An 18,071-nucleotide genomic window follows, 5' to 3' on the forward strand; every position below is an offset into this window, starting at 1 on the left:
TGGTACTTGTGGAGAATAAGGTTTAGTTAGGCCTTTAGTTTAATCCAGCTGCAGACCTTCCCGTGTAACACTACTATCTTATTAATAAAAACTATAGCATGGTGAACATTCTCTTCTGGTAAGGAGACAGCTGTACTGGTAGTGGAAAGCTCATATCCGATTAGAATTAGAATTAAGCTGGAAGTGACCTTGGAGGTCTTCTAGTCCAGCCCCCTGCTCAAGCAGGAGAACCTATAGCATCTCAGACAAGTGACTGTCTAGTCTCTTCTTAAAAATCTCCAGTGACAGAGCGCCCATGATTTCTGGGGGGAAGCTATTCCACTAGTTAATTGTCCTCACTGTCAGGAAGTTTCTCCTTAATTCCAGGTTGCTTCTCTTTTGGATCAGTTTCCAACCATTGTTTCTTATCCTGCCCTCTGGTGCTTTAGAGAATAACGTGACTCCCCCTTCTTTGTGGCAGCCCCTCAAATACTGGAACACTGCTATCATGTCTCCCCTATTTCTTCTTTTCTTTAGACTAGCCAAACCCAAGTTCTGCAGCCGTTCTTCGTATGTCTTAGTCTCCAGGCCTTTGATCATCTTAGTTGCTCTTCTCTGAATTTTTTCCAAACTCTCAACATCTTTTTTCTGATATGGTGACCAATATCAGTATGGTGACCAATCAGGAATAGGATGAGGAAGAAGCAGAAGTGGATAGAAAAGAGAATGCCAAATGATAAGAGGTGCTTTGAGAAGGCTGTGTGTTCTACAAGTTCTTACAATCGTGAGCATTCAGCTTATTTAGTGAGAAAATCCTTGTGCTAAACAGAAGCAGCATCATTCTTAATACTTCTGTAATAGCGTTTCCCTCAGTCTTTGAAAAGCTTATGGCACTAGAAGAAGCCTGGTATTGGATTGCTCCATGTGACAAATATGCTGACTGGAGATCAAGCAATGTGTGCTCAAGACGGGTTTTCTGGATGTGGAAATTGTGAGGATGGGGCAGTTGCTGATAATTGTTTATCTTGGCTCTTTACCTTTTTTATGTTAGGAATATTGTACAGCTGTAGAAGTCAATATACAGATATGGTCTGGGATTCCACACTGGGTAAACTACAAACAGAGATAAAAGGTGACAAGCTCAGTAAATGATCCCTGCATTTACTTTGATGGAGGGGTCAGCAGTCCACTCTATCCAGTCTTCTGAAAAGGCTGCTGATGTCACATCTGACTTCTTTCCCTTGAATGCTCCTTTTGCCAGATGCAGCAGAGTTGTAAAGCACTGAAGTAACAACTACAAATGGGCTGGAGAAAGACTACTCAGTGCTTAGGCCTGGTTTTTATCCAGAGTCATTTGCCAAAACCAATATGGGCTTTTGCCGAGGTCACTAATCCAATTTTATCATTTCTTGAAATCTGCAGTGTTCCAGACCGGCATGGTAGGTTACCCTGAAGCACTGACAGATCCCTCCTATAAATCCCAGATCTTGGTACTGACTTACCCACTGATCGGGAATTACGGTGTTCCTCCAGATGAGTTGGATGAGTATGGTCTCAGCCGGGTAAGTATAGCATTGGCAGAAAGAAACCTATTCTTACATGTTGCAGTAAACATTTCAGATGACTTAGCACTGAGATTTGATTTTTGGAGGCCTGGAGACCAGGTGCCAGAAATTATTCTGGCCTAGTTGAAGGGTTCTAGGAATTTCTGGCTCAGCCAGCCTGGTGTTCACATACTTCATCTGCTCTCTCAGTGCAATGCTATAAAATGGACAGGCCGCATATCTAAATTTGGGTTATCTGCATCTTCGACGTAGAGATTTGATTTGATTCCTAAGTGATAAATTAGCTTGTTGTCCAGAATAATCCAGTGTCCTGAATTAAACTGATGATTCATACCAAATAATCAAAATACGTTGGATACCTTTGAACTGATTGGATGAAATGAACTGGATTAGAAGTTCATGCACTGCTAATCTGCTTGCTGAACTAGTTCAGTTTATAGTCTTTTTTAACTATATCCCTGAGGTTGTGGAGAATTTCTGAGAACAGGAGAGAAAGAGATATATATTCTTTCTCTCTGGGAATGACAGCTGAAAGTTAGCTGCAGAATTTCTTTTAATGCGATTGTTGATACAAGTGATGAATATAAATATATATATAATGTACATATTTCAAATAAATAAAATATTTTGGGGACTTGAAGGGGATTAGGAAATGTTTGTGATGATATGTTTCTTTATTAACTCTTTGCTTCCTCTCCTCCAGTGGTTTGAATCTAGTGGCATTCATGTGGCTGCACTGATTGTGGATGAATGCTCTCGAAATCCCAGCCACTGGAGTGCTACACGCTCACTGGATCATTGGCTGAAGGAAAAGGGGATTCCTGGTTTGGAAGGTAAGCACTGCTTATCACAAAGTGCTAGGCTTTGCCGCTAGATAACCTGGTGAAGTGCAAGTTGCAAGTTTCTCTTATGTGCTCCTTGAAAGACATAGTGGGGTGCCTCAAGGCTCAGTCCTTTCTCCCTTCCCATTTAATATCCACTTGAGGCTATTGGATGCTATTTTGCCTAGGCAACAGCTTCTGCACGTATCCATTAAGGTAATCTTCCCTTCTCTATACAGAGACAGAAATTTATCTCTGCAACACCAGTCTGGGGAAGTAGGTTGCTCTGAGAGATTGTAGGAGAAGTTGTGTCACTCTGTACAGGTGGCCTTGACTTATGACCACAGTTGAGCCCAAAATTTCTGTTGTGAAGTGAGACACTTGTTAACTGAATTGTGCCACATTTTACAACCTTTCTTGCCATAGTTGTTAAGTGAATCATTGCAGTTGTTAAGTTAGGACATGGTTGTTAAGTGAATATGGCTTCCCCATTGACATTATTTGTCAGAAGGTCGCAAAAGGTGATTACATGACCCCAGAACACTGCAACCATCATAAATATGAGTCACTTGCCAAGCATCTTATTTTGATCATGTGACCATCAGGATCTGCAACAATTTAAGTGTGAAAAATGGTCATGTCGGTTTTTCCAATGCTATTGTAACTTTGAATGGTCACTAAATTAGCTGTTGTAAGTCGAGGCCTACCTGTACTAACAAAAATCAGAAACTGTACTATAGCACCTTTTCTGATTACCAACTTCTATTAAAAGACATAAAGTTTTCTGACATTTCCCATCAAATGCATGGAGTGACTTGATTGATGTAGGATTTAAATTGGGAGAAGACAAGTTAGCTCTGCAGATGAGGTTACATGTGTGAGAAATTACCTACATCCATGAAGCCACTCTGCAATGAAGACAGGTGCAGCTCAGGAAGGCTTATGGCTTTTAATAACACCTGTTATTTGGAAAAGGTGCTGCCGGTTACCTCCTGACTTTTTGCTGGGAATAAGACTTAAGTGATCCAAAGTTGCCCACTGAACTCCAAGAGTGAGTGAAGACTTGAACTGGATCACCCTGCCTGAAATCTTAACACCTTAGATGAGGGAATCTTCAAATTTGGCCCTTTTATGACTTGTGGACTTCAACAGCCAGAATTCCTCACCCAGTGTGCCTGGCTGAGGAATTCTGCGAGTTGAACTCCACAAGTCATAAAAGGGCCAAGTCTGAAGACCCTTGCCTTAGATGGTACACTTGGCTACATAACTGTATTTAATCAGAAATATAGGGAAGCAAAATTGTGATAGAATCAACATTACTGAAAACAGGCAAAATATGAAAAAAGTTAGCTTGTTCAGGTTGTCTCAGCATAAATAAAAATGGAGATTATCCTGTCTGAATTCTCCTAGTGATCACAGAACCACATTGTCTACTGAGATAGTCCATCCTTTCTAATAGCTCATTTCTCCTGCAGGAATTGACACACGAGCACTAACCAAGCGGATCCGGGAGAAAGGGAGTATGCTGGGCAAACTGGTACCAGAGGGCATCCATAGTTCACACCAGCCATTTGATGATCCAAACACACGGAACTTGGTGAAGGAAGTTTCACTGAAAGTAGGTTGCAAGGATAGGGTTGGGAGGGAAAAGACAACTTGGGTTAAACCAGCTATGTTGATTCAGGAATTCTGGGAGTTGAAGTCCATGAGTCATAAAAGAGCCGAGGTTGCCTACCCCTGGGTTAAGCAAATTGGAGATGGCAGGCAATAGCTGTGGATATAATGTATAATATTCAGAGTAGGAGAGGGATTTCTTTAACTGTTAATACATAGCTTGGGAAAATGCATTATTCTGAGAAGCAGTTCTGATTCTGTGCTCCCTCCTTCTGCCTAAGAATATGCACTCCATACTTTCAAGTGGCTCAATTCTTTTATAGAGCCTTTCTGCACCAAAACGCTATTATTTTATAAGATTTCTATAGACACATAACTTATATGGCATAACCTTGGGTGGCTCACAATAGCAATAAAAGACATACAAACCAATCAGTTTTTTATTGTTGCAGGATTCCACTTCTGCTCAATACCAAGGCATGGGTAACTGAGCAGGAATTTAAATTAGATAGGTAAATTGGGAAAAAGTCATGCATTCCTGGAAGAATTTTGGGTGGGAGGAGGTTATTCCAAGGAGTTACGATCTTCCCACCCATCACCCCTTCTTGCTTCTTCTCTATCATTAACAGTAGTGGTAAAGGATTAAGTGTGATTTATTGGCTACTGTGCCATAAACTTCAGCATAACTACTTTTTCCACTATGACTCCATAGGAACCCCACTTGTTCAACCCTAATGGGTCTGTGAGAATCACAGCAATTGACTGTGGCCTGAAATACAACCAGATCCGGTGCCTGTGTGCTCGAGGGGCAGCTGTTACTGTGGTGCCCTGGGACCATCATCTGGATAGTATGGGTAGGCATAACTGAGTGGTGAGTAAGGGGTTCACAGATCCGGACAGGTGGTTTGTTTCAGCTTGGGAACAAAGAATGTGGAGCCCAAGTGGCTTGTTCAAGGGGAAAAGTAATAATAAGGTCATAAAGAGATCCAGTTTGGTCTGGTGGTTAAGGTGCTGATCTAGAAACCAGGAGACTGTGAGTTCTAGTTTCACCTTACGCATGAAAGCCAACTGGCTGACTTTGGGCTGATCACGCTCAGCCCAACCCACTGCATAGGGCTGTTGTATGGGCAAAGAGGGGGAGGAAGGAGGTTTACATATGATCATTAGCTTGAATTACTTAAAATAATAAAGACAGGGTAAAAATGAAATAAATAAATAGATAATGCCATCTGATAACTCATTTCTTCCCCCAGAATTTGATGGGTTGTTTGTTAGCAATGGTCCTGGAGATCCACAATTCTGCCAAGAAACTATTTCCAATCTGCACCGTGTGCTGGAATTGCCAACTCCAAAGCCCGTCTTTGGCATCTGCTTGGGTCATCAACTGTTGGCTTTGGCCATTGGAGCTAAGACCTATAAAATGAAGTAAGTGTTTGTGTGAATATCTGAAATAGCAATAGCACATAGACATATACTGCTCTATAGTGCTTTGTAACACTCTCTCGAGTGGTTTGCAGTGTCAGCATATTCCCACAATCTGGGTCCTCATTTTACCAACCTGATAAGGATGGAAAGCAGAATCAACCTTGAGCCCGTCAGGATCAAATTCCAGGCTATGGGCAGTGTTAGCCAGCAATACTGCATTCTAACCACTGCACCATCACGGCTCTTAAATAACCAATAGATATCTCTTCAATAATGTTGAGCAGTCTAATTCTTCAGCACTATAGTAAATGGCAGGTAGTCCTCAACTGGTCATAAAGCACCTCTGGCCATTGTTAAATATCACACCAGCACACCTATTGCCCTGGTCACATGACCACACATATGGAGGACCAGACCTCAAATTTATTGAAAACACTGGCATTTGCTAGTGTTTTCCCCTCTGGCAGGTTAAATGCTAGTGAATACCAGCATTCTGAAAGGCTTAGAATACTGCCATTTCCACTCCAGGGTGGCAGAAACATGGGCACTCAGAAAGGCTCTTCCGAAAATTCCTTGGCACACTGGAGAAACAGATCTCAAATCTTGTGAAAATATTAGCAAATGCCATCATTCTCACAATTGTTCTCCCTATCCTACCATGCCCAGGAGGCCCAGGCTCTCTCCCCAGCATCCCTCCACTTAACGATCGGCATGTTTGCTTAATGACTGCAACTGGGAGATCTGGGATTGCAGTCATTGAGCGAAGGAAGTCATGTGGTTCTCAATGACCGCTTCACTCAACAACAGATTCTGGGCCCAATTGCGGTTGTATGTGAAGGACTACCTTTAGCTTGAAACTGAGGATTTCCCCCCACACACACAAGCTAAGCCTTCAAATTCCTCCTCAGATACGGAAACCGTGGACACAACCAGCCTTGCCTGCATGAGGGATCCCAGCGCTGCTTTATCACATCACAGAACCATGGCTTTGCAGTAGATCCAGCTAGCTTGCCATCTGGCTGGACTCCTCTCTTTACCAATGCAAATGATCACTCTAATGAGGGACTTGTGCATGAGTCAAAGCCATTTTTCAGGTAAGGAAAAGCAAGAGACGGGGAGGTGAACAAGTTATTTGGGGTGGCCTTCTTTATTCTGATTTGCTGGGACCATACGGAAGACCTAAAAAGAGCTTTTCTGGATCAGATCGAGGTTCCATTTCTCCCAGGCTTCTGTATTGTATAGTGACCAACCTGGTGCATTCAGGAAGCTCCAAGCATTATGATACTTTTCCCACTGTTGCATTCCAAACTTTGGGATGTGCTAAGGTGTGCTGGTTATGATTTGTGTGTTGTCAAGTCACTCTTGACTCCTAGCAACTACGTGGAGTTTTCAAGGCAATGTTTTCAAAAGTGGTTTGCCATTGTCTTTCTATGGCTGTGCAAGAGTGACTGGCCCAACGTCATCCAGCTAGCTTATGTGCCTAAGGCAAGACCAGAACTCAGATTTCCCTACTCATGATTTAGCACCTTAATCACTAGATCAAAGACAGGAAGTAGCTATCAGATGTAGTTGCCATTAGTAGCCCAGTCTTCCATCAATTTCTCCAGTCTCTCCATCAGATGGCAAAAATTTCCAGGTTCTTTTATCAGCCCCAAATCTTCTTTCATTTAGTTTTCTTGAGATTTTGAATTCTCATTTTAGGTTCATAATGTGCACGCTGCTGTATGCCTTGAATCATGTCTCCCCTTATCAGCCTTTGTTTGAAATAAACAGCCCAACTGCTGAAGATTTTCCTTACAGAATAAGTGCTCTAAGAATTTAGATAGAGTACCAGAGAACGGTATTGTGTTGCATTGTCTAAGGGGCTTGGATTGCATCCATAACATTTCCCTCCTTGTTTTCTCCCCCTGTCTGATCCCAGTGTGCAGTTCCACCCAGAGCACAATGCAGGGCCAATGGATCTTGAATGCCTTTTTGATGTCTTCTTGGAGGCAGTGCAGGACACTGTTGCTGGAGGGCAGGGCCCTAAGACAGGTGGGAGCTCTGCGACTGAGTTGGCTTCTGAAAGCCTGGATAGAGGCCTGGCTTTACCTCCATGCTACCCCGTATGGTCAGCAGGTTGTGCCCCTGCTATAGGGTGCTTGCTAGTCTCCTGGCAGGGTTGAAGCTTTGCTAGGTCCACCTGTGGGCTTTAACGACTGCAGTGATCATCCAGGCATCTCTCTCTCTTCCCTCCCACCTCTAGTGTATAAACGGCTGCAGGACTGCCTGCACAATTCAAAAGTCCTGCCTGCCAGCAACCTGCCCCGCCCTCACAAGGTGCTCATCCTGGGCTCAGGGGGCCTTTCTATAGGGCAGGCAGGTGAGTTTGACTACTCTGGCTCCCAGGTGAGTGAGTGAGGAAATGGAAGTCAAAAGGCAGTGGGGAAAATTACAAAGTGGGATGGGGGTTGGGTGGAATACACACAAGCAAAAAGGACTGAGGGTTTTTGTCAAGGGCAAAGTCGCCAATGTGCTTGAGGTATCAGGTGTGGAGGGATCATTTCTTTAGTACTGATACAGGGCAGCAGCTGATCTCAGCTCACCTTGGGCTGCATCACAGAGAAGCAAGGATGATTATTATGGTTGGTTGCACAGTCATCCAGAGGACTGGATTTGATATTTTTATCCATCTGTTGAGTCCTTCCCAAGGATCTGGGATAGGTAGGAGTTGTTTTGATGGTGTTAAAGGTATCGTTGCAGGATGTAAGCTGTTCCATGTAAATCTACCTTTTGTAATTAATTGATGGGGATTTTGTCAATGCTGGTGGTGTTCAAGTAGTGCTCTAGACATTTGGGGATTGCACCCAAGGCATCCATTACTATTAGTGTTATCTTTGCTTTCTTTTATCATTATTATGGTTGGTCGCACAATCAGCCAGATTTTACACAGGATTTGGCATTTTTAGCTACTATTGAGTCAGTATTAATTTAATGAATATGTTTCCTAACTCCCAGTGACTTTAGATGGTTTACAAATTGTTAAAAACAAAGGTGGCAGAGAAGACAATGGGAACAAGGAAAAGGAAGAAAAGGGGATAGGTAGGCAGTAACAATTTGGTCAACGGAATTGTTGTCCCTTCATACCATGAAAGTGAAAAAAAGTTCAATATGGAGAAGACAGTGGGTCAGGATTAATCATGGCCTATTCAGGAAATTATTTTCCCAAAAGAGAACTATGTCTTTATTCTAAAACTGTATCCATATGTTTATCTTGATTACTCAATTCACCACAGTTAATTTCCTGGTTTTGCATAATATATTTAGCTATAAAGTAACTGTAAATTAACCAAATAGATTGGGTTTGCCCAACACAACGGGTCCATATTCACATTAGCCAAATTTCCCATGGTGTGCAAATTCAACTGCTAAGTCTTTAATAGACTTGGTTAATACAATTTTTGTTTCGATGGTGTTACCTTGTGAGTGGTTTTATTACATTATGAGGGCTATGTGCATATTTTGACACGACTGGTGTTGTGTTGCAAGGATGACAATTTATTCAAACATAATCTCACTTCCCACCCTCCCAGGCCATCAAAGCTCTGAAAGAAGAGAACATCCAGACGGTGCTCATCAACCCAAATATTGCCACCGTTCAGACCTCCAAAGGTTTGGCTGACAAGGTCTACTTCCTGCCCATTACTCCTGACTATGTTACCCAGGTGAATTTACTATTTCCCTTCCCCATATTCCTTGTTTACCTGCCACTCAGTATTCCTATTCTATTTGGAAACTATGAATGTCTTAACATACAGGTACTTACAGCCATTCGTTGAGTAACCATTCAAAGTTACAGCTTCACTGAAAAAAGTGATTTATGACCGATTTTCACATTTATGATCATTGCAGCATCCCCACGGTCACATGATCAAAATCTGACTGGCATGTATTTATGACAGTTGCACTGTCCTGGGGTCATGTGATCACCATTTGTAATCTTCCCAGCTGGCTTCTGACCAGCAAAGTCAGTCAGGGAAGCCAGATTTTTCTTAATGACCACACGATTCGCTTAACAACTGTGGCAAAAGCATAATAAAATGGGGCAAAATTCACTTAACTGCCTTGTTTAACAATGGAAATTTTAGGCTAAATTCTGGCTGTAAGTCAAGGATTACCTGTACAGTTGAGGGGACTGGAGAATCTCTCCACTTTCCTTACAGAATTCAGGGGTGGGATATGACTGGAAGCGAGCAGGGGGACATTCCTAGCCTTCCACTGTCTTCTCTATGATCAGGTGATCAAGAATGAGCGCCCAGATGGAATCTTGCTGACATTTGGAGGACAGACAGCACTCAACTGTGGGGTGGAGCTGACTAAGGCTGGGGTGCTGGAGCGCTACAATGTGCGTGTGCTGGGCACTCCCGTGGCTTCTATTGAGATGACAGAGGACCGCAAAGTCTTTGTGGAGAAGATGGAGGAGATAGGGGAACATGTGGCACCTAGTGAGGCTGCCTGCTCCATTGAACAAGTATGTCATTCTGCTTAATTATAGCCATACCTCTCTTTGGGGGAGCCCAAGACAGTGGAGATAGAGTTCTCCTTCAGGTCCCAGTGGACCCAGCTCTTGAATAAAGCGTGCTTTTAAACATGGTAGAAGAATTTTAAATAGAAGAATCCGTGCAAGAATATACGGGAAGGGGACTAGGTTTGCAGGATAGAATCAGTAGTTCATTCTTCAGTGAAACATTGTTAGGAACTTTCTCTGACTGACAAAGAAATCAGGCTTTCTGATGTGAACCTCATATAGTCCACTTGGATCTGTCAGAATTGCTGGTCAAAGATATGATATGTTTTCTGATCACCACCACTAGGGATAATGGACTTTCTAAATGCTTCCTCCCAACAGGCACAGGTTGCTGCAGAACGACTTGGCTACCCAGTGCTTGTGCGCTCAGCCTATGCATTGGGCGGGCTGGGCTCTGGGTTTGCCAATGGGCGGGAGGAGTTGATGGCACTGGTGAGCCAGGCCTTTGCCCACACCTCGCAGGTGCTGGTGGACAAGTCACTCAAGGGCTGGAAGGAGATTGAGTATGAGGTGGTGCGTGATGCCTATGACAACTGTGTCACGGTAAGCCAATTGGGTTAAAGGGGTAGAGGGAGGTTCATCACCAAAAGGGCAAGTTTAAGCTTGTTTTGGGTGCCAGAAAAAGGATTTTTAAATAAAATTAAGCAGCCAAATGTTTGATTGCAGATTGCTATTTACTGCTGGGTGTCCAAGATAGCTAGATAGGTCCCAACCTCTGACTATACCAACAAGCACATTGCAAGTCATATCTATGCAAGGAATTGATTTGCAGCAGGAGAAAACACTTATTTTAGTTAAAAATAAATGTAAGCTGCTTCAGGGAAAGGCTGGGGATGAGACAAAAGCAAGATAATGATGAAGGGTCCTTTAACAATAGCGAGGCACGAGACCTAACTTAGGATCTAAGAACTTGGAGGCATGGATTTGGAGTGATCATGGCCGCCTTCTTATCTAGCTGATTTTCTCGGTTCCCAATCCTGAACAGGTATGCAATATGGAGAATCTGGATCCGTTGGGCATCCACACTGGTGAATCTATAGTGGTGGCCCCCAGCCAGACACTCAACGACAGGGAATACAATCTCTTGCGCACTACAGCCATCAAAGTGGTTCGTCACCTTGGGATCATTGGAGAATGTAATGTTCAGTATGCACTGAATCCTGAGTCTGAGCAGGTGAGATGCTCTTGAGTTGACATTGCAAATGTGTGGCAACCTATGATTGCCCTTGTTGAGCAGTGTATGCTGATACTGTGAGCTTGCAGTTGCTTACAGCAGCTTTCTGCTGAATAAAGTCATGGTTCACCTAGTATAGTATTGTCAGCACAGAATAGGATTGACTTTCCAGAGTTTCAAGGCAATCTTCTCTAGCTCAACTCAACCTGGGACCTTCTGCATATTAACCACACGCTCTGTTCTGAGTCATAATTCATTCCCAGGAAATATGGAAACTTACTCATTCTGCTTGCTGTACTGAAGGATAATGGAAATATTGGCTGGGCTGCATCTGTCTCTTTCCTGTCCCACAGTACTACATCATAGAGGTGAATGCTCGGCTCTCACGGAGTTCAGCTCTGGCAAGCAAGGCTACTGGCTACCCCTTGGCCTATGTTGCTGCTAAGTTGGCTTTGGGCATCCCATTGCCTATCCTCAGGTAATGCCTGAATGCTCTGGGGTGCAGGATGCATTGCTTTGCTAGAACTATCTGGGGAAGGGTCTGCTTACTCATTGCCCCCACTGTGTCAATGGGTTATTTGCTTAAACATTATTTCACCTTTTATGGAGCCAGCCCCCTATGTACTTTTAATTTTGTTTAAAACATGTGAATGATCCATTTTGTCTTAGCAACTGCTACCACCATGGATTCTTGCCATGTCTTATACAGTCTTTCTAAAGGAATGACAACTGTGCCTGCTGTTATAGCTTTTTGATCACAGATTCAATAAGAGATACATCTCCATCTTAGCCTTCTCTTTCCCTTCACTTCAACCCAGGAACTCAGTCACTAATTCCACCACAGCCTGCTTTGAACCCAGCCTCGATTATTGTGTAGTCAAGATTCCACGCTGGGACCTCAGCAAGTTCCTGCGTGTGAGCACTAAAATTGGCAGTTCCATGAAGAGTGTGGGTGAGTGTTGAAAGGAAGAATATGGTGGGAAGTGGATATTGGAGTCAGGCTCCAACCTTGGAATCAAGTTTGATTTTCCTTTGTGCTTTGTGTGGTACAGGCAGCAGATCAGGTATCAGGATACCATGATTTGGGTGTTCCATCAGCTGACAATCTTCTATTTCTCCCCTTTTCTTATCCTTTGCCTATGTAGTTATATACGTTATCAAGTTGGTGCTATTCTTCCATTGCTAACTATAAATTGATGTTGATAGTTGTATTCTGTTTTTTGCATTCAAAATTCCCAGAACAGCTGGACCCCTTTTATACATGTGTCAACATCACATGCATATCAAAAAGAGGCAAGACTATATTTTGACACTACTTCTGCCACTTTCCCTTTTTTGCCACACACAAACACTTAGGATGGCTTTGATGCTATAATGCAGACACAGTTGTGGGTGTCTCTAAGACAATGCTTGAGTGATCTTGGCATTCCCTGAGTTACAGTCTGCTCATTCCTCCTGGTTGAATATTGTTTGTTTCCTTGATACATACTGACTTTATCTGGCTTTGAAAGAAGCCCTGTTTATTTATTTAGTACAAAAATCTAAACTTAGTAATTTTCCCCTGGGTAAATTTACTGTTGTTCTTGTCATTTTTTCAGGTGAGGTCATGGCCATTGGAAGGAGTTTTGAGGAGGCATTTCAGAAGGCACTTCGCATGGTGGATGAGAATTGTGTGGGCTTTGATCCCACAGTAAAACCAGTCTCTGACATGGTAGGCGTTCCTGGTGAGGTGATGAAGCATGCTGAATGTCCAGTAGCTGCTGTCCCCAGTCCCATTTTTACTAACACTCAGGGCTGTGCTGTCCACAATTTTCTGTTCCTTCCTCATCACTGCAGGAGCTGGAGACTCCCACCGACAAGCGGATCTTTGTGTTAGCAGCAGCACTGCGGGCCGGCTATTCCATTGAGCGTCTCTATGAGCTCACCAAGATTGATCGCTGGTTCCTGCACAAGATGAAAAATATAGCTGATCATGCACTGTGCCTGGAATCATATCGCCAGGCTGAGCCGGGATCCATGCCACCTCATGTCCTGAAGCTGGCCAAGCAGTTGGGCTTCTCAGATAAGCAGGTGGCTCAGGCTGTGCTCAGGTACAAGCATCAGTGTGGTTATGATTTGTCTAAACTGGTTTGGCTCCTTGACTATTGTTGTTTTATATTATGTTATTCTATGAGTAAATAAAAAGCAGCCCAAAGGATTCAGGTCTAGGCGGTCCTGACCATTAGCCAAAAACTGGAAGCAAAGTAATACCTACTGCTTACTAAGAACCGGTTGTAGGGATGGAGACCATGAAGAGGGATGAGATGTGTGGGGGAAAACCTATAATGCTGACTGTGCCAAAGTGGATACCACAGTCTTTGTCCCTTGGTTGCTTGTTTTCTGACAACATGCTGAGTACAGGCTGAAATAAGGTGGTTGGCATGTTGTGAGAACCCAGCCATAGTTTTAACTTGATTCACATTAATATGCAATTCACATAAGCTATCGTGTTAAACGTATGTAGCAGTTATGTGTAAAAACTGTTCAGTCTCTGAGAACAAAATCTCACTGAAGTCCTGGAAAACAGCTATCAGTTGGAGCCAGTACCCTGACCCAGCATAAGACAGCTATTTTGTTTTATTACTTTATTTTAGTTTAAACATTTATATAGCCACCCATCTTTCAACCAACTCTGGATGGCTCCCAATCAAAGATCAAAAACTACATAAAATCACAAAACTATAAAACCAAACCAATTAAAACATTAAAAACAAAAGCTTGTGTTTCAGCACGGAACTGGCAGTGAGGAAGATGCGCCATGATCTGAAGATTTTACCAGTGGTGAAACAGATTGACACGGTGGCCGCAGAATGGCCAGCCCAGACCAACTATCTGTATCTCACCTACAATGGCACTGAGCATGACCTGGTTTTCCATGAACCACACGTCATGGTCATCGGTTCTGGTGTCTACCGTATTGGCAGCAGTGTGGAATTTGACTGGTGTGCCGTTGGGTGCATCCAGGAGCTGCGCAAGGTAAATACTTGGATGATGCTTCTCCAAAGACATTTCCTAGACATGTCAGGAGTTTTCCTTGTTCACCTTGTATCATAGAGGCCTTTCAGTTCCTCTCTACGTCTTTCTCCTCCACTATTCACAATCACTTCGTTGCTCTTCTCTGAATGGGCCACAGGAAGTCTGACAGTGGTGCAAGAAGGCCACGTGGTCTGGTACCAGAGTGTTCCATGCAACCAACATACAAATGACTGCATGAAGTATCAGCTCCAGATAACTCTTCTGAAGCAGTGGCAGGTCACCAATATATCTGCAAATTTGTGGATTGCTGATCACTTGTTGAGTCCCAAAGCCATGATGAGGCTATGTTCCTATAGGTGTGAGTTCAGAAGATGTAAACTCTATGTGCCTTTCTCCAACAGATGGGCTACAAAACCATCATGGTGAACTACAACCCTGAGACAGTAAGCACGGACTACGACATGTGTGACCGGCTCTATTTTGATGAAATGTCCTTTGAGGTGGGTCTTATATGGTGCTGCATTAAGATTTGGTTTTAAAAAGGGATCAAAAGTGTGTTTTCAGCTCTCTATTTTGAAATAGAAGTGTCTGTACTAAGCAGTAGGGGAACTCTAGGATGAATTGGTCTCCTCTTGAGATGTTCTAGGAATATTAGTTTAAGGGCTTTAATGCTTGTCATCAAAGATTCTATCAGCACATCTGGAGATTCTACCAGCGCATCTCAAATCAGTAAATTTTCAGTCTGCTACTATGGGGGAAAAACAAGGTGGAAATAAATTCATTTACTCCAGATATTACTCACATGGCCATTTCTTTCCTTGAGGCTAGCACTTGTGTCTCCCTCCATTCACGCAAGTGCTTCCACAAATATACCAGCATTTTTCTTATATCTATCCTCTTCCTTGCTTTTTAGACAATATTATTCTCTCAAGAGGTTTATAACCACAGAAAGGGTCAGACCCTGCTCATGGCCTAAAAATAATAAGTCACATAAGGTTCAAGAAGGAATGGCAAAATAGAATAGAATAGAATAGAATAGAATAGAATAGAATAGAGAATAGAATAGAATAGAATAGAATAGAATAGAATAGAATAGAATAGAATAGAATAGAATAGAATAGAATAGAATAGAATAGAATAGAATAATTTTAATTTTTTAATTTTAATCCCATTTATATCCCGCCCTTCTTCGAAGACTCAGGGCGGCTTACAATTTAAAGCACAAATCAATGTGCTTAGCAATAGCCTTCATTCTATGTATATGCCTGCTTATTAGGGCTTTCGGCCCCATCTCAGGCGGCATTATTACAAAGTCAGCTTATTGCCCCCAACAATCTGGGTCCACATTTTACCTACCTCAGAAGGATGGAAGGCTGAGTCAACCTTGAGCCTGGTGGGATGCGAACCTGCACTAATTGCAGGCAGCTGTTGTTACTTAAGGAGGCATTAGCCCACTGCTCCACCAAGGCTCTTAGAATAGAATAGAATAGAATAGAATAGAATAGAATAGAATAGAATAGAATAGAATAGAATAGAATAGAATAGAATAGAATAGAATAGAGCTGGAAGGGACCTTGGAGGTCTTCTAGTCCAGCCTCCGCTCAAGCAGGAAAAAATACCATCTCAGACAAGTGACTGTCCAGTCTCTGCTTAAAAACCTCCAGCACCCACGATTTCTGGAGGCAAGCTGTTCCACTGGTTAACTGTCCTCACTGTTAGGAACTTTCTCCTTAATTCCAGGTTGCTTCTCTCTTTGATCAGTTTCTAATCATTGCTTCTTGTCCTGCCCTCTGGTGCTTTGGAGAAAAGTTTCCCCCCCTCTTCTTTGTGGCAGCCCCTCAAATACTGGAAGACTGCTATCATATCATTCCTATTTCTTCTTTTCTTTAGACTAGCCAAACCCAAATTCTGCAGCCGTTCTTCGTATGTTTTAGTCTCCAGGCCTTTGATCACCTTAGTTGCTCTTCTCTGAACTTTTTCCAAGGTCTTGACACCTTTTTTGTAGTTTGGTGACCAAAATGAATCAATATAAACTGAATTGTCAACGGAAGCTCAGAGATCTCCTTGCTTCTGGCAGGGAGAAGCAAGGAAGGCTTCCTCTAACCATTCCTCCCCTTGTTATGGCCATTTTCCTGAGAAGCAGATGCAGTCTTGTCTTGCAGGTCTATGTTCTGTGTTGTTTGGCCAATAAATAGGATCAGCGTGTTGCTTTCCAGGTTACTTATAAGTTGCCACTTAGGGTAACTTCCCTTTAGGCAGGCTATAATAAAAGCAAAAACAAAGTTGGTGCCATTTAAAGTCCATAGTGGAATCAGAAACAGAAAGTTTCTTCCTTTGGCAGTAACTGCATTATTGCTACCACTGGACTGAGTTTATGCCGTTAGTTATGATTCATTTAAATGGAGTATAATTTACCCAGATGGCGTGATTGCAGCAAATAGACAGGATAAGGGAGGCAGCAGACGTCTTTTTATTTGGTTGCCAGAAGCAAAAGGTATCTGGAGCCAAATCAAAGATATGTTGGGAGGGAGGGAGAATCTGTCCTCAATTCTAAGAAGCATCATAAAGCATCCTCTTTTTTTCTACCTCTTTTCCTCATTCTCAATTTTGCTTTTCAGGTGGTGATGGATATTTATGAGCTGGAGAACCCTGAGGGTGTAATTCTGTCCATGGGGGGGCAGCTTCCCAATAATATTGCCATGGCCTTACATCGGCAGCAGTGCCGGATCCTAGGCACTTCCCCTGAAGCCATTGACTCTGCTGAGAACCGCTTCAAGTTCTCCCGTCTTCTGGACACCATCAACATCAGCCAGCCCCTCTGGAAGGAGCTGTCAGACATGGAGGTGAATAGAAGGTGCTACAACTAAAAAGAGTGAGTGGGTGGGAATAAGGGGGGAAAATCCCCAAAGTGAGATAATATTCGATTAGGTCTCTTTTTCCATTCCAAAAGCTGTAGAGCTGGTGTTGTCATGGGAGGGTGTATGAGGAATTATGGCAAGTTCCCAGTGTCGAGGGGAAATTAAGGTCCATTTGTCATTGGTGCTAACTTGTTGCATGTTTTAGGGAAGAGAGGAGGTGGATAATTTAATGCCTGGAATTTCTGGTGCATCCTGGGAAAGTGGCAAAGGAAACAATGGCCAAAGATGGGGCCAAAGAGCTGTTTCTTCAGATATAGCCTTTGTAATCCTACAATATCTCTCCTCTGCAGTCAGCCAAGCAGTTCTGCTGCAAGGTGGGATACCCTTGTGTGGTGCGTCCTTCCTACGTGCTTAGCGGTGCGGCCATGAACGTGGCTTACACAGATAACGACCTGGAGAGGTTCCTTAGCAATGCTGTTGCTGTTTCCAAGGAGCACCCTGTGGTCATCTCCAAGTTCATCCAAGAGGCCAAGGTGGGCAGGGCTGATTGGGTGGGTTTTGTATGTCAAACAGTCACTCTGGAAAATGTGACAGGCTCGACTGATCAGAATAAGCACAGGACTGTTGCAGAAGGCCACTCTTGAAAGCAGCCCTGTGATTGTCATCCTTTCAACACAGGGGAAATAGGGGCTTGCTGTTTGTGTGCTCAAGCAAATCACAAAGGGGATGCTCTGCTTTCTTTGGCATTCAGGAAGACACGCGTGAGGGAGGCATTATTGGCAAGTGTTGAGGCTCTTGTACTTGCCTCCCAACAGGAGATAGATGTCGATGCTGTGGCCTGTGATGGACAAGTGGTGGCCATTGCCATTTCTGAGCATGTGGAGAATGCTGGTGTGCATTCAGGGGATGCCACGTTAGTGACACCCCCACAGGACATTACACCCAAGACACTGGAGCGGATTAAGGCGATTGTGCATGCCATTGGACAGGAGCTGCAGGTCACAGGACCCTTCAACCTCCAACTCATTGCCAAGGTAACAGGAAGGGGAGGCA

General features: G+C 43.3%; 1 protein-coding gene across 1 annotated transcript in view; it reads left to right on the plus strand.

Annotated features, from left to right (window-relative positions):
* Positions 1 to 18,071, plus strand: part of CAD (carbamoyl-phosphate synthetase 2, aspartate transcarbamylase, and dihydroorotase) — a 36,594-nt gene that overhangs the window by 2,621 nt on the left and 15,902 nt on the right. Inside the window, exons 2-22 of the mRNA XM_081314102.1 lie at positions 1,402 to 1,541; positions 2,248 to 2,377; positions 3,841 to 3,983; positions 4,692 to 4,833; positions 5,233 to 5,404; positions 6,313 to 6,498; positions 7,326 to 7,438; positions 7,650 to 7,792; positions 8,977 to 9,108; positions 9,681 to 9,914; positions 10,293 to 10,514; positions 10,957 to 11,145; positions 11,499 to 11,623; positions 11,964 to 12,097; positions 12,744 to 12,856; positions 12,982 to 13,235; positions 13,914 to 14,160; positions 14,562 to 14,660; positions 16,779 to 17,003; positions 17,369 to 17,551; positions 17,834 to 18,052. Of these exons, the coding sequence (XP_081170228.1) occupies positions 1,402 to 1,541; positions 2,248 to 2,377; positions 3,841 to 3,983; positions 4,692 to 4,833; positions 5,233 to 5,404; positions 6,313 to 6,498; positions 7,326 to 7,438; positions 7,650 to 7,792; positions 8,977 to 9,108; positions 9,681 to 9,914; positions 10,293 to 10,514; positions 10,957 to 11,145; positions 11,499 to 11,623; positions 11,964 to 12,097; positions 12,744 to 12,856; positions 12,982 to 13,235; positions 13,914 to 14,160; positions 14,562 to 14,660; positions 16,779 to 17,003; positions 17,369 to 17,551; positions 17,834 to 18,052 (3,545 nt within the window). The remainder of the gene's footprint in view (positions 1 to 1,401; positions 1,542 to 2,247; positions 2,378 to 3,840; positions 3,984 to 4,691; positions 4,834 to 5,232; positions 5,405 to 6,312; positions 6,499 to 7,325; positions 7,439 to 7,649; positions 7,793 to 8,976; positions 9,109 to 9,680; positions 9,915 to 10,292; positions 10,515 to 10,956; positions 11,146 to 11,498; positions 11,624 to 11,963; positions 12,098 to 12,743; positions 12,857 to 12,981; positions 13,236 to 13,913; positions 14,161 to 14,561; positions 14,661 to 16,778; positions 17,004 to 17,368; positions 17,552 to 17,833; positions 18,053 to 18,071) is intronic.

The sequence above is a fragment of the Vipera berus genome (assembly GCF_964194415.1).
Source record: "Vipera berus genome assembly, chromosome: 1".
Classification (NCBI taxonomy): domain Eukaryota; kingdom Metazoa; phylum Chordata; class Lepidosauria; order Squamata; family Viperidae; genus Vipera; species Vipera berus.